At 37.0% G+C, this 14335-nt stretch overlaps 1 protein-coding gene across 1 annotated transcript in view; it reads left to right on the top strand.

Moving 5' to 3' along the window:
* LOC132119617 (semaphorin-3F-like) overlaps positions 1-14335 on the top strand; it is a 61504-nt gene that overhangs the window by 29548 nt on the left and 17621 nt on the right. Inside the window, exons 2-8 of the mRNA XM_059529738.1 lie at positions 3003-3163; positions 3641-3703; positions 5633-5752; positions 8056-8145; positions 9965-10058; positions 12125-12244; positions 12613-12752. Of these exons, the coding sequence (XP_059385721.1) occupies positions 3003-3163; positions 3641-3703; positions 5633-5752; positions 8056-8145; positions 9965-10058; positions 12125-12244; positions 12613-12752 (788 nt within the window). The remainder of the gene's footprint in view (positions 1-3002; positions 3164-3640; positions 3704-5632; positions 5753-8055; positions 8146-9964; positions 10059-12124; positions 12245-12612; positions 12753-14335) is intronic.

The following is a 14335-nucleotide window of genomic DNA, read 5'->3' as shown; positions in this document are numbered from 1 at the left end:
CGATCTCCTCCGCGGTGCCTGGCGGTGGCACTGGACGGCCCTCGGCGGACGGCACGACACCCCTCCGCCGCCCGGTGGACGGCGACGGCTCCTCCGGTTTTGGGCAGCCGGCAGGAGTCCCCCGTTCCCTGCTCCTCCGGATACCTTCACGGAGGCCGCAGGCTCTGTACCCCTGGCGAACGGCGCCGACTCCTCCGCTCCCTCACGGACGGCAGCCGTCCCTCCTTATCGTGGGCGGTCGGCAGCGAGCTCGCCCGTCCCCGGCAACTCGCTCCAGTCCACCGCCTCGAGCGTCCATGGTGGCATCCTCCTCGCTCGCTCTGTGGCACTGCGGATTCACCACAGCGGAGAGGGATCTTCAGCAGCGCGTCCCTCCTTCTCCCGGGCTTCGGCACCACTGTAATGATATAAACTTCCTAATCATCGGGAAGAAGGAGGCGGGAACTGGCGGACAATCAAATGAAGACTTTAATAATAAAATAAACACAAAACAGCGCATCAGCCCCTCGTGGACGACTGATGCGCACAAAATGAAACCAAAACACAACTAAAAGCCCAGGCCTGGTCCTCTCTCGTCCTTCACTGTCGTCGCTCCTGTTTTATATCCTTCCATCTCCTACGTGGGACTCGAGACCGGCGGTGGGCCGCAGGTGCCACTGATTTTCCCAAACATTGCCGGCCTCACTCCTTGTTCCCACGTCCCTCGGCCCCGCCCCACTCGCCACAATATCTAAAAAAAAAATAACATAAAGGTATTGAATCTCATTACAGATTTCTTAGTTTCTTAGCCAATATGCGTGTGGGCTATGTGCATTTTCCACTTGTCAGAGGATCATATTGTTGGCCTTGCGTCTTGTCACTGTCTTTTATTGCTTCTAGGTAGATTCTAGTCTGATATTATCTAAAGGAAGTTCATGTGTCCGGATGGATCCAAGATAGGTGTGGAGCTGTTGGTATTGGAGTACAGTGTTCTTTAGACAGTTCGTCTTGTTTCCACAGGTGGCCCTCTGTCTTGCTAGAGAGAAAGAGAGGGAATCAGAGACAGTTTGGGGCGTTGAAAGTCAGCGGAGAGAATGAAAGAAGAGGGAGATAAGGGTAACATTTATTTTTTGGCATGCACAGTCTCTGCACTGTATTTACTCAACCATATGCCAAGCCTTAGAGCTGAAGTGATCTTTGTGAATTCAGAGAGACAGTGCATACATGAATTCCTACAATAGTAAACTTCCATTTCCCCTCTCAGTAGAGCATTCCAGATTTCAAACACTGGTGTTTTCTTTGAGAGCTTCAGGTACTAGTTTTGCTGCATGGCTTGGCAAAAATCATTGAATACACATGGTGAATGTTCTGTCGAAGTGTTATACAGTATTTAGGTTATGTGGTGGACAGAATGGCTGTACTGTCTTGCTCCCTGATTTATTAGAGCTGATTGCTTGGTTAAAGGTTTGAACAGACCCCTAATCTTCCCTAAGTATTAACATTTAATGTTGCTCTTTTTATGCAACAAGCATTAATGATATTGTGTGGATATTTGAGGAGAAGTGTGCTATAACTTTGCTAAGCAACAATCTAGCAACCACTCCCATCCCAGCATTATGGTGCCAGCTTTAGAACGGGCATGTGCCAAATGTGAGTGATGTACTGTGCTGTGAGACTGAGCTCATGGTCTTGTGTGTGAAAGCTTCCCCTGGGTCTTGAGTGGAAGCACACACTGATGTGAGTGTGGTCTGACCCAGCAGATGGTCAGTCACAAGGGCTGCTAAAACAAACAGATGTTTAAGAGATGCTGACAGACGTGCTGAGAGGAGATGGAACTACTATGTGGAGTCTACCTTTTTTTTTTTTTTTGCTTTTTTTTTAGCTTTCACTTTATTTCACTCTTTCTCTTGGTTTCTTTTGCTTGCTCTTTTGATCTTGATTTCTTGATTCTTTTTTCCTCAGTTTTTGCTAGTTCTTTGGCTCAGGCTTTTTCTTTCACGATTTTTTTCTTGTTCCTCTTTTTTATTTTACTTCTCTTTTGATCTTGTATTTCTTTTCATTTGCTCTTGTTTTTTATTTCTTTCTATTTCACTCTCTTAGTCTCCTCTGCTCTTCGTTTCTTTTTCTTTTCACTTGTCCTTTCTTTTACTTATTTCTTTTCCTCTGGCTGTTTATCCACACACATTCTAAATGATGGATTCATGGTTGTGCCTTGAGCTGAAACACAAATAATCTCACAGACGGAGACACACACACCGTTGTGACTGCTGTCAATCAAAGCCCTGATTCATCGTTGGATTTGTTTTGATACTAAGATTAGAAATTATTTTTAATCGTTATCTCTACTGGGTGATTACTGACTTTTTGATTGACATACGCTCTGAATAGACGTGTGTGTGTGTGTGTGTGTGTTCCTTGTCCTCTGTGACCTGTGTGCAACACCAGGTTAACTGCCGTCTGTTGACTAAAGTTTTACGCCCTCCTTAACTGTTCATATCCTAAAATGATGTTTATACAAAAATGTTAATATAATATCTTAATATAATAGATTTTCTACATTTTCAACCCCAAAAAGCAAGCCCAGCACATATATTTTGTTTAATTTATTGATAACTTCCTTTTGCTTTGGAAACACAGTGAAGCGTTTCTTCCCCCCAGATCTCACTATGTTTGTGTGTCTCTAAGATAAGATTGGAAATATCTGAAGACATGATTACAGATTCGATTGCCATGTTTTGAGCCTGCAATAACAAACTTTTTTTTTACCTCATATGGTGAAATGGATTGATTATTATTTGTTGTGAACTGTGGCCAAAACTATTATGTTATTGTCAAGCTGCCATGTTTTTATGAGATGTATTTAAGGAATTATGGAAATGGAATGAAACTGGGAGTGGAAACGCTCTTTCTCTCTGTGTAAATCTTACTAAAACAAACAATGTCATAGCAATAAATGGCTTGTCTGTTTTTGCTGATTGACCTGAATTCTCTCTCTCTCTCTCTCTCTCTCTTTCTTTCTGCAGATCTGAGGTCTACTGGTACAGCCCATCACTTCTCTTTCCTGTTGAACACATCAGACTATCGCATCCTGCGCATGGATGAGGATCACGACCGCATGTATGTGGGCAGCAAAGACTATATCCTTTCTTTGGACCTCCATGACATCAACCGAGAACCCCTCATAGTAAGAACCAACACAAACCCACTCCATCTGCCTCCCACTAACATAGATAGATAGATAGACAGACAGACAGACAGACAGACAGACAGACAGACAGACAGACAGACAGACAGGGATATATATTTTATCATTTATTGATTCAGCTTTGTATTTTAATTGTTTTTAGTTTTTATTTATTTATTTTAAGTTGTATGCTTTTATTTTACAGCTTTTGTTTTTATTTGATTTATTCTTTTGTTTTAAATATTTTTATTTATTTTTATTTGTTTTTTTTTTAAATGTATTCTTTAATATTTGTATTTATTTCTTTAAGTTGTTTTATTTATTATTCACAGTTTTATTAATTACTTATTATTTATTTTAAAGAATATTTTGGAAAGGTTTGAAAGGTTGTTGAGTTAAAGTGGATCATTTCTGAGATAGTGTGTCATTGTTGTGACAAATGGGATTGACCTTTCTCTCTGATACTCTCTCTTTCAGATACACTGGCCTGTTTCTACACAAAGGAAAACGGAGTGTGTTTTAAGTGGCAAAGACACAAACGTGAGGCTGTCTTTCAATTTCTTTGCTTCCACTCCGCTCACATATGCTCTAATCTGGAAGGCCGCGATAAACACAGAATATAACTCTTGGATAAATGCTCAGGTCTTTAAATGAGTGTTCTAATTCCTCCAAGAATTATTCCAGACAGTGTTATAACAACATACACAACCAGTTTTTCAGTTTACAGTTGGTCCACATTTGCTCACAAGATATCTTTGTTTAGACATCTTAACTCATCTGGATATCTCCAGCCAGCTCTCACTTATGAAACACTATGGCTATGTGACATCTGTTTGTGGTTTGGATTTTAAGCTGTAAATGTCATTACAAATACACAGCATATGCAAAATCGTTTGGTCAGGGTCTATAGCCCTCAATCTCAACAAAAAATAGTTGCTGATTTAAATTAAGTGAAAGTGAGATATTCGAGTTTAGGAGTAGTGCTGAGGTCATATATATGTGTTGCAAACCTCAGCCTTCCAGGTCAGACACCACACACAAAACCATACAGTATGCACTCATAGATATTCAGAGAAGGAAAACAGATGCTAGATCCAGCATGCAATGAACTCCAACCGGTCAAATTCCTAGATTTGTGGACATATGGAATTGGACAAGCGGTTTAGTGGTCTGGTAAAGAAACTGTGTGCATCACCTGATCATCTGCACATCTGCGGGGTGCATTTCATTGGGGGTGTTTTGTTGTGCACTGGTATGGTACTTAGTGTCAGTTTGGTGGCGGGATGTGATGGGTTTAAACCACAGCTCAGGAATGATAAATATTTGCACTTGCTGTGAAATTAATCCACATGTAGCTCTTCTGATTTCTGATTTGAATCTTTTGAACTCTTGAATATAAGGTTGCTGAAATGCTTGCCAGTACAGAGTTTAAAAACTTAGGAAATACTTGGATAGTTATAATAATTGGATACCATCAAGAAATTGATAGTTTTATTCAAGGATTCATAAAAAGTCAAAAGTGACAGTAAATACATTCATAATATTACAAACTCTATTTCATTTATAAATGCAACCTTTTTTCTATTCTTTAAAGAAATCTTGGGAAAAAATGTTTCACGGTTTATACATACAGTAAATATCAAGCAGCACAACTGTTTTCAACATTGATTAGAAATGTTTCAAATCAGCATATTAGAATGATTTCTGAAGGATCATGTGACACTGAGACTAGACTAGAATAACTAGACTAGAATAATAATGCTGAAAATTCAGCTTTGGATCACAGGAATAAATTACATTTTAAAATATATTCATATAGAAAATAGTTATTTTAAATAGTATTTTACAATATTACTGTACTTTTAATCAAATAAATTCATCCTTGGTGAGCATAAGAGACTTCTTAAAAATAAAGTTTAAAAAATCCTAGAATTTTAAAAGGCTGTGTACATCAAAGCAAAACTAATAGGGCAATGTGTCATTATGAGTATTATTATAAACTATCATATTGCAAAGTCTTCTACAGCCATTTTTTCTTTGAGGTCAAATACAGTGAAAGTGGAGCAATACAGTTTAAGTTTGAGATGATATAAAATGCTTATATATTTATAGCTAGCTACCAGTATACTTGATTGCATTTGCCAAACATTAGCATCTGTGTATACATACAGAGTATGTTTCTGGCATTGTTACAGTTCTTGTATTTGGACAAACAGTCTCTAAATACTGCCATCAAATGTTTTGGTCTGCTTTCCCAGAACTGAAGGACTAATTTTCACACATTTATATCTGCCTGAAGTTTATTTTCTTATTGTTTAGCAGTAGCATGTAATGCTAACAAAACCCAAAAGCTAACAGACATGAACTAAAAAACACAATTTTATTTTTAATGTCTGGTCTAATGTCTCTTTTGTTCAGCCTGTCACAGACATGTGTGAAAATAATTACCATGATTGTTTCCTTTCTCAGGGCGAGTGCGGTAATTTCATCCGTCTGATTGAGCCGTGGAACAGGACGCACTTGTACGTGTGCGGGACGGGCGCCTACAACCCAGTGTGCACTTATGTCAACAGAGGACGCAAGCCTATGGTAACTACCTTTTCTGAGAGTGGGGTAACAGGGCATGAATGATGTGTCTTAACCATAGCGGGTACACCTGGATACCTATGAGGCACAGGTGTTCTTACTGTATTTATAGATATTCCTTTTCCAGATTTCTCAACAAATCTATCCATTACCGACTCTTACAGTTCATCAAATGTGATTTCTCAGTCACCGTCCCCCTGTGTCACCTCCTCCCCATTAAAATCCCTCCAGGTGTTGGCTGGCGTTCACCCTCACAGCTGCCTTCCCCAGCGCGCTATAACTCTCTCTCCTGTTTAGTCTTACTCTTTAACTGAGGAGCTTGAGTTTCTTCACTCGAGCCAGGCATCACTCTGTGGACCCTCTTTGCCTTATTAGGACCCTTGCTTGTGCAGCTAGCACTTTTGCAGCTTTAAATACAATGCTTCTTCTCTAATGACGGTCCAGGGAATTTTATAGTGGAATTAACAGAAGTCAGAAGATGGGAATCCATTTACTTTATTTTCTTAACACATGCACACACCTATGCCAATAATACAGTTACTTTAATTGTTTATGCATTTCTTAATAGTTCACCCAACAGTGAAGTTAATCCAACAATGAAAAACATTTTCGGAACTTAAAACAAATAAATGTTAATTGAAAAAGCTTGTTTTATTTCAGGAAGTTGCTATGGCAACAATTGCAAAATGTAGAAAAAATTATACAATTTTAATTCATTTAAAGTGACAAGAGAAAATATAAGATCTAATTCTAAAAAATAACAAAAAATATAATAGTTTACCACTTGTACTAAAATAACATTGTTCCGAACCAGTTGCTGAAAATCAATATTTTGTAAAAAAAAAAAAAAAAAAAAAAAAAAAAAAAAAAAAAAAAAATTTAAAAGACAAAATATAAAGATTCATTGAGTTAAGTATAAAATAATTGAATAAATCAACAACATTTATTGCCTTTGTGCTGCTGTGTGAAAATAATCTTTTAGATGGTTCTTTTCAGTGAACCAGTTGATTCTGTTCACAAACAAGAGTGTACAGATTTGTTCACTGGACTTCAACTCACTGACTCAATGATTCAGTTGCAGCAATCAATTGCTAAATGAAGAGGAAGATTATTGTGAACAATGATTAAAACTTTGAACGTTTTGTCAAACAATGTGTTTTTTTTATATTTAAATACTTAATTTGTATATACTTATAATACAATATTTATTATAATAATTTAATAGAGATGTATTTCATTTTAACTTGTATGGATATATATTTAATTTTATCTTGTATACAAAAGTTTAGATATCTATATTATATTATAATGGTGGGGGGGGGGCTGCATTAAATTTAAATTCAAAAAGTCACATGGGTTTGGAATAACATGAGGGTGAATAAAAATGGCAGAATTATTCCTATAGTTTCTTAGTTTTGAGTCTGAGATGTGTATCATGTAGGGTGTTAACTCCCATTATAGTGTCTCAGTATGGTACTGGTGGTCTGTAGCCCTCCATAATAATGAATTGCCTCAACTTTCCTTAGCAATGTTTAACTGGCACACATCTTTTAATGCCCTCTGCGGTTGAATGTTGGTATAAGAGCTGAGAGGTGATATCATACCCCTCACACCCTGCTCTTTCTAGACAGGAAACCTGGGTCACAGACTGCGTCCACAAAGTCCTCAAGACATTGTGTTGAAAGAAACACATGTGGCCACAGCAGACGTGCTAACTCTGTGTTGATTTTTGGGGTTTTCCGAGAGCCAGCTGTGCTACAAAAATTACGATCAAACCATCCAATAGCGGCACGCTATGATAAGACCACAGTCCCAGACCAGTTTTGCTTTACACTTCAAAATATCTGTAGTGCCTAATATCTTTCACACACAAACTCTCTTCCGAAACCTAGTAAGCAAGCTTGATGTCCATGCTGAAAAAGAGTGCACAGTAAACCAGGTGGTTAGTTAGTCTGTTTTGATGGTAGATGTGCAACTGTGTAATCTATTATGGGATTGCCTTTACTGTAAAAGATACTTGTAGTGATGCCTTATTTTATCTTTATTTATTTTATTGATTATTAATAATATTTATTATTAAAATTAATTTTTTATTTTATTTTTTTAATTTTGGAACAGAGATGATTTTTCACTTGCAAAAGCATTCACAGATACACATACATGTAATGAATATTGTTTTCAGTGTTAAAGGTCTCCTCAGTGCCTAGCTGAATATACCTGTCCTATTTTTCTTTTTGAAAAGGGCAACCATACTTGGTAAGTGAGTAACATCTTAAGTCATGTGACTACTGTATGTTCTGTTTTAGACCGCCATGCATCTCCAGATGCCCCAGACCAGAGGCAGATCTAGTCGTGCAGCTGAACCTGAAATAGTGTTTGATGAGACCGGACTACAGGTGGGACACAGATCTGGACGTCTGCCACGAGCCTGATGACTCTCCTTCAGTCTAAAGATGCATTAACCTGCATGCTTTTCGTTCCTCTGTGTCTTTCTTGTTTCGCCTCATCTGTCTGATGTCTGCAGGTGTTTTTGTTAACTCTTTGTCTTGTATTTCTAACCTGTTTTCTTTTTTTCTTTTGTTCATGTCTTGTTTTTTGTTAACTCTTTGTCTTGTATTTCTAACCTGTTTTCTTTGTTCTTTTTTCATGTCTTGTTTTTTTAAATAACAAACTTGCAATACATAACCTTCTCGGTTTTAGTTTGATCACCCACCTCAACGTTCCTGCCCTCAAAGGAGTGAATGCTAAACATGCACACACACTTTCAGGCAGTTGATAGAGGGCAAACACAAGGCGGCTCTTCCAAACACAAAGAAGCAGAGGAAATAATAGACCTACACAGCTAAACATTACTCAAATACTTCAGCTGGCCTACATTTCACATCTCAGGAAGAAGTGCTTAACCCTTTTGTGACCTGAGCTCACTCCTAGTACAATCTTTATGGGAATACTGTAGGTTTGAGCATCACAATGTAAAGACTCAAACCTTAAACTACACGTTTGTTTACTAAACCATTGCTCCTAATGCACTACCACTGCAGAAACAGAACTTTACATCAAGAGAAATTTTGAATTAAAATGTGAAAATGTTTTATTGGCATCACTTAAACCCAGTGTAAATGTATTATATATATATTAAAATGTATTTATATATATTAAAATGTATTTATAGATAACATTACAATGTAGATTTAATTGTTTTGTGATTTAATTACATTATATTATATATTTTTATTTTTTAATGTTTTTGTAAATCCATTTATTAAATATAATTGGTAAAAATAAGGAGACAAATCTAACCCATTGCCTTATTAATAAAAATATTTAAAAAATGTATTTAATACATTATTTTTTATAATAATGATAATAATAAAATGAATTGATGGCAAACACATATGAAATAAGGCATCTGAAAACCTTTTTTTAATGGTTATTCAGGTAACTCACAAAATTTAGCAATTTTTGCAGTAGAATATAATTACTAATTTCTAACATCACATCTGTCAAACAGAAGAATATAGGGTATCTATAGCAAATTTGTCATTTCTAATTTAAAGCAACCCTGCAGGAGCTGGCAGTGTTGGCTTGTTTTTGTTGGTTTTAATAATGGGTGAAAGGAAATCTGTTAATGCTTGATAACTCTGAATATTTTGACAGTCGTTACGCTCTCCTTCAAATGAATGTTGATAGATAAGATTAGAAATGTCTTGCACTCTTCTGTCTCCTTCTATGACTGAAAATCTCGGGTTAGAAAGCTATAGATCTTTCTCATGGTGAGTCTTCGGGGCATGTCAGCACACGCTTGTGGCAGTCCCTAAATCGCACATCCAAATACCTGTTAGTCATTGTTTCTACATCATGCCCGAGGGATTCTGGGATGGGTCGGTGTCAGTAAGCCATTTCGCCACCCTCACGATGCAGGATTAGACCGGTGTTAGCAGGAGCATGGCAGAGAAGTTTGGATAGTGAAACTTTTTATCTACACGTTGTATTCTGGAATCTATCTTTGAGATTAGTTAATTTTGCACTATTGCTTTTCTCTTACCAACTGTGCATTATTGTTTTTGTCTTCACACGCCTAACGCTGTTGACCTAATCCACGTCGTGTTTTATAGGTGTTTGAGGACCTACTATACAGTATATGCAAAGCATTTCTGTAGAATTATTGATTGTAACACAGAGAAATCTAATCTCTGCATTCAATTTTCCTTTCAGGAATATGTCTTCCATCTGGAGACCGGCAAGGAGGATTCTGGGAAGGGAAAGTGCCCATATGATCCAAAACTGAACAGTGTCTCCACTTTGATTAGTGAGTCCCTTCAACAATTCCATTCAAAACTGTGGAGACATATTTGAGTTGAGTGTTGAATGTGCCACATTGTGCATTCTTTTGTGCTTGTCCTACTCCAAAAAACAACTTATGCTTGTAAGCATTTATTTTAGTGACTACTCAAAGCAACTCACTCTTTTAGAAGACTTGTTGCATAGCTATTGCCCAAAAAAGTGACAGGTTTTTCTCTCGAGATGGTACATTTCTTTACTTAGTGACAATTAAATTGAATTAAATGGAAAACTCACTGCATTGTTTGTTGCGTTTTACTGGAAAAGTCACAACCATGATTTCTGAATAACTCCTAATGGAGAACTCTGATGGCAGTGAAACCATTTATAATGAAACGTGCAAATCAGTTAAGTGCATGGAGTGTTTTAACAAGTCTTCTAATGATGCTTCTCACTGTGAGTCTTCATGCACTTGCAAACTCAATTGTTTATTGGTCATTTGAGATGGGTCATTTGAGAATAGTGCTCAAGGGGAAAAGATTTTTCACATTTAGATAGGTTAACTATGTTCCATATTCACAGAAAAACATGTTAAGTTTGAGAAAAAAAGGCCTTGCTATTTTCTTAGGCTCATTGTGGCTATATTAGGTCTGAAACAAAACAAGTTTAATAGGAATAGGACTGCATCAAAATAAAACCAAAATGGTGATACTGCTTTGTGTGACTATGAAATCACAAAGGCTGCAATTTAATTAAATAAATATATATTCTGTGCGTTTTAGGGCGAAGTGATTCTTTTACTTGTTAGCAAGCCTTGATCTAGTGTTTTTAGTGTCTCAGAGTGACTGGAATCACATAAAATGCTGCTCCACACAAACTCAATCTCTGAAAACACTGGGATTTTGGCACGTCTGAACTGGCTGCCAAAATAAAAGCTTGATGGTTTATTATTTTTACATTTTAAAACTGTATGTTTGTTAGGTATTTTTGTGACAAATTTGTTGTATTTTAGCTTTTTCCTGCCTGAACAGTTCCCAAATTAGCACATAATCAGCCAAAAAAAAAAAAAAAAGCACAGAGGCCCAATTTAGCTGGTCCTACACAGCAGGTAATTCAGCGAAACTCTTGACTAGGAAAACAACTGGCTAAACCATCTAATCAGCACAGCTTAGCAAAGCCTGCAACTAGCAAAACCACTTGGCTAAGCCAGTAAAACAATTTATCACAGTCTTACATGAAGTGCGACCTTAAAAGCCACAAACAAACATGACAAGGAAGCTTTTACAAACAATTTGGCATGCTATTCGTTGAAAGAACCCTTTAGTACTTGCCTGTCTGGTTGTGTTTAACTACCACCTCATATATTAAAGTTGTTTGGTTGAATTTACAAGGCGTTCTGACAGGTTGGCACCTAGACATTCCCTAAGAATCAACAATTTTGATATGCCATCGGAAAAACCGCTGCCGGCAGAGCAAATAGACTGTCAGCAAACTCATTCTACATCCAGCACGCTTCCTCTACAAATCCCTCCGATAGAACTCGTATCTCCCGCAGTACACAGAAGCAAGTGTGGGCAAAAACAGGCAGGCCCTGCGTTCTGGATTCCTCCAAGAGGGAATTAATCATGAGAGCGGCTCATGACAGCGCTCTGCCTGGCCAAGGCTCTACGGCCCCTCCTTAACAGCCATGGCCTCTGCCAACTACACGCTGAGACACCTGCTCAAATGGCCTGCAACTGAATTCTGCACACACACACACACATATACACACATTTGACCTCCACACTACTTAACAAGGAACAAATTCCTCCAGAGGCAATAATAACCCATCACATGAACATGCATAATGACCAGCGCATGTGAAACCCAGTGGGCATCAATCTTGTGCAGCGTGTAATGTAAGTTGGCAGTTGCCATTGAGTAAGTTCACTGTAAGTTGAACAGTTGATCAGTTAAATGCTAATTTTCTGTGCCTTGATTAATCTCGATGTTTCATTAAAATAAAAGCTCATAAATCAATTGTATCATTCTTTTACATTCATAGACACTTACATTCTGAATTTCTCTTTTTATCTCTGTTTTTGCAAACCTTAGATGGAGAACTGTATGCAGGGGTGTATATTGATTTCATGGGGACAGACTCTGCTATTTTCCGAACTTTGGGAAAAAACACAATCATGCGTACTGACCAATACAACTCAAGATGGCTGAATGGTAAATAAGTTGATAATAGTGTTTTTATATTTTATTTTATCTATATTTTAAATGCATGGATATGGTTTTTATTTTATTTTTATATTTTAAGCCTAATCCACCATTTATTTAATGATTTTAAAAAAATGCCAATTTATCATAATTCACCAATATGCACAAGAATATGTTTTTTTTTTCTTTTCTAGCTATTTGATGCTTTTTTTCTCCTTTTAATTGACTTTGTGCAAGTTACTTAAATAGTCCTAATAGTTTCACACATTTTTCTACGAAAAGGCTGATAAATGTTTCATTGTGCAACTTTAAAATGATATTGCATGTTGCATTTTTTTCTTCTTCTTTTTTTTTCTCCCTCACTTTCTTTTTCTTAGACCCTTCATTTGTCCATGTTCACCTTATCCCTGACAGCAACGAAAAAAACGATGACAAACTCTACTTTTTCTTCCGCGAGAAGTCTTCCGAGATGGGCCAGAGCCCCAAATTACAGTCACGCATCGGCCGAATCTGCCTGGTGAGTTCTGACCTGAAATATGAGTTGATGAATATGACGTTTGAGACATTCCGTACCCTTTAGCATTTCTGAAAGAGATTTCAGCAACAGCCTAGAGCGAGCAAATCGTGGTTTGTGGATACTTGACTGTAGCATTTCTGTCTGCTGGACGCTGACGTGCTGAAATCCACACATATTTGACCTTCCTGCTTACAATACTTCTCTCTATAAATGTGACCCTTGAACCTGTGACCTTTTAACTTGTCAGGTCAGCTGTTCTGAGTATGACTGTTTCTTTACCAGAGCACGCTATGGAAAAGATAGCTTATTCACTAGCATCACAGCGATTTGTCCCGAATGTGGAGCTTAACCACAAGTTCTTAATGAAAATAGCGGCAGACCACAGCTGCAAATTGGGCAGGGCAATGAAAACACACATGGAGCGGCAGGCTTGAGCCACAGGGGTAAACTCAGGGGTTTGTGGTGCATCTTCTTGGGCTTAATGTAAGTTTGTGGGTGTGTTCATGTTTAGCTAAACTTGGCAGGGATAAATTCTGAAAAGTTCCTTACAAACCCACATAAATGGATCAAATAACTTTTAGATTTTTTGAAAATGTAAGCTAAGCGCAAAAAATAGTTTGGATAATTGCTAGTTCATATTTCTAAATATTTTTCACAATGTCAAGTTTGAAAATGGACCAAAAAATGGACCATCATACTGTACGTAGTCCATATGACTGTAAATGTGCTTTCGAGTCTTTTGAAGCCTTATAATAGTAATTTTCTCCCTCAGAATCTTTGTTAGGGTTAAGGTAATCATAATTGGCTTAATACAAGAACCACAGTCAATGGCAGGAAATCATTGATTATATATTAAATTTATTAAAAACTTAAAAGTATTTTATTCATGCGAACAGCAACCATTATAGATACTGAAAGCTGTTATGCTGCTTAATATTTTTTGTGAATTTTATGGTGTCTTTGATTTAATAGAAAGGTCAAAAACAGGAATTATTTGAAATACAAATTTTTCTAAACATTATAAACATTTATATTATATAATATTTATACTTCCGATTCAATGCATTTTTACAGAATAAAAAAAATAAAATAAATTTAAAGCATTTAAACAGTTAGCATATATTTGTACGTTTTGTGTGTGTCTTCATGAATGGGGTTTGTTTATTTTTTGTAATGTGTTTATTGAGCTGTTTCAAATGTGGAACCACATGGTGGTATATGACAATACATGTTTTTGAGTTTTGTGTTTATCAGCTTTCTGTTTTGTGTTTAGGGGTGTGTTTCTAAGAGCGTGTTGTCTCTGTTGCGCGCAGAGTTTTTCTTAAGAATCACTGTAAATAACTTCTGAAAGTTAGGATAACCTCTAACTTGTCTTAAATTCCCAAAAATATGATGTCTAATGAATTTATTGATTCCCATCAAGCCTGTTGCAACAAAACAGCCTGAATACTTATTATACTTATTACTTATTATATAATCTGCTTGCAAAACAAAAACTTTATTTTATTTTTTTTGTTCAGTTTATCAGCACATACACCATACAGTCTGAAAGTCTGTCACGTTCTTTCTAAGAAAAAATAATT

Source organism: Carassius carassius, chromosome 38, assembly GCF_963082965.1.
Source record: "Carassius carassius chromosome 38, fCarCar2.1, whole genome shotgun sequence".
Classification (NCBI taxonomy): Eukaryota; Metazoa; Chordata; class Actinopteri; order Cypriniformes; family Cyprinidae; genus Carassius; species Carassius carassius.
This window is presented reverse-complemented; position numbering and strand designations above follow the sequence as displayed.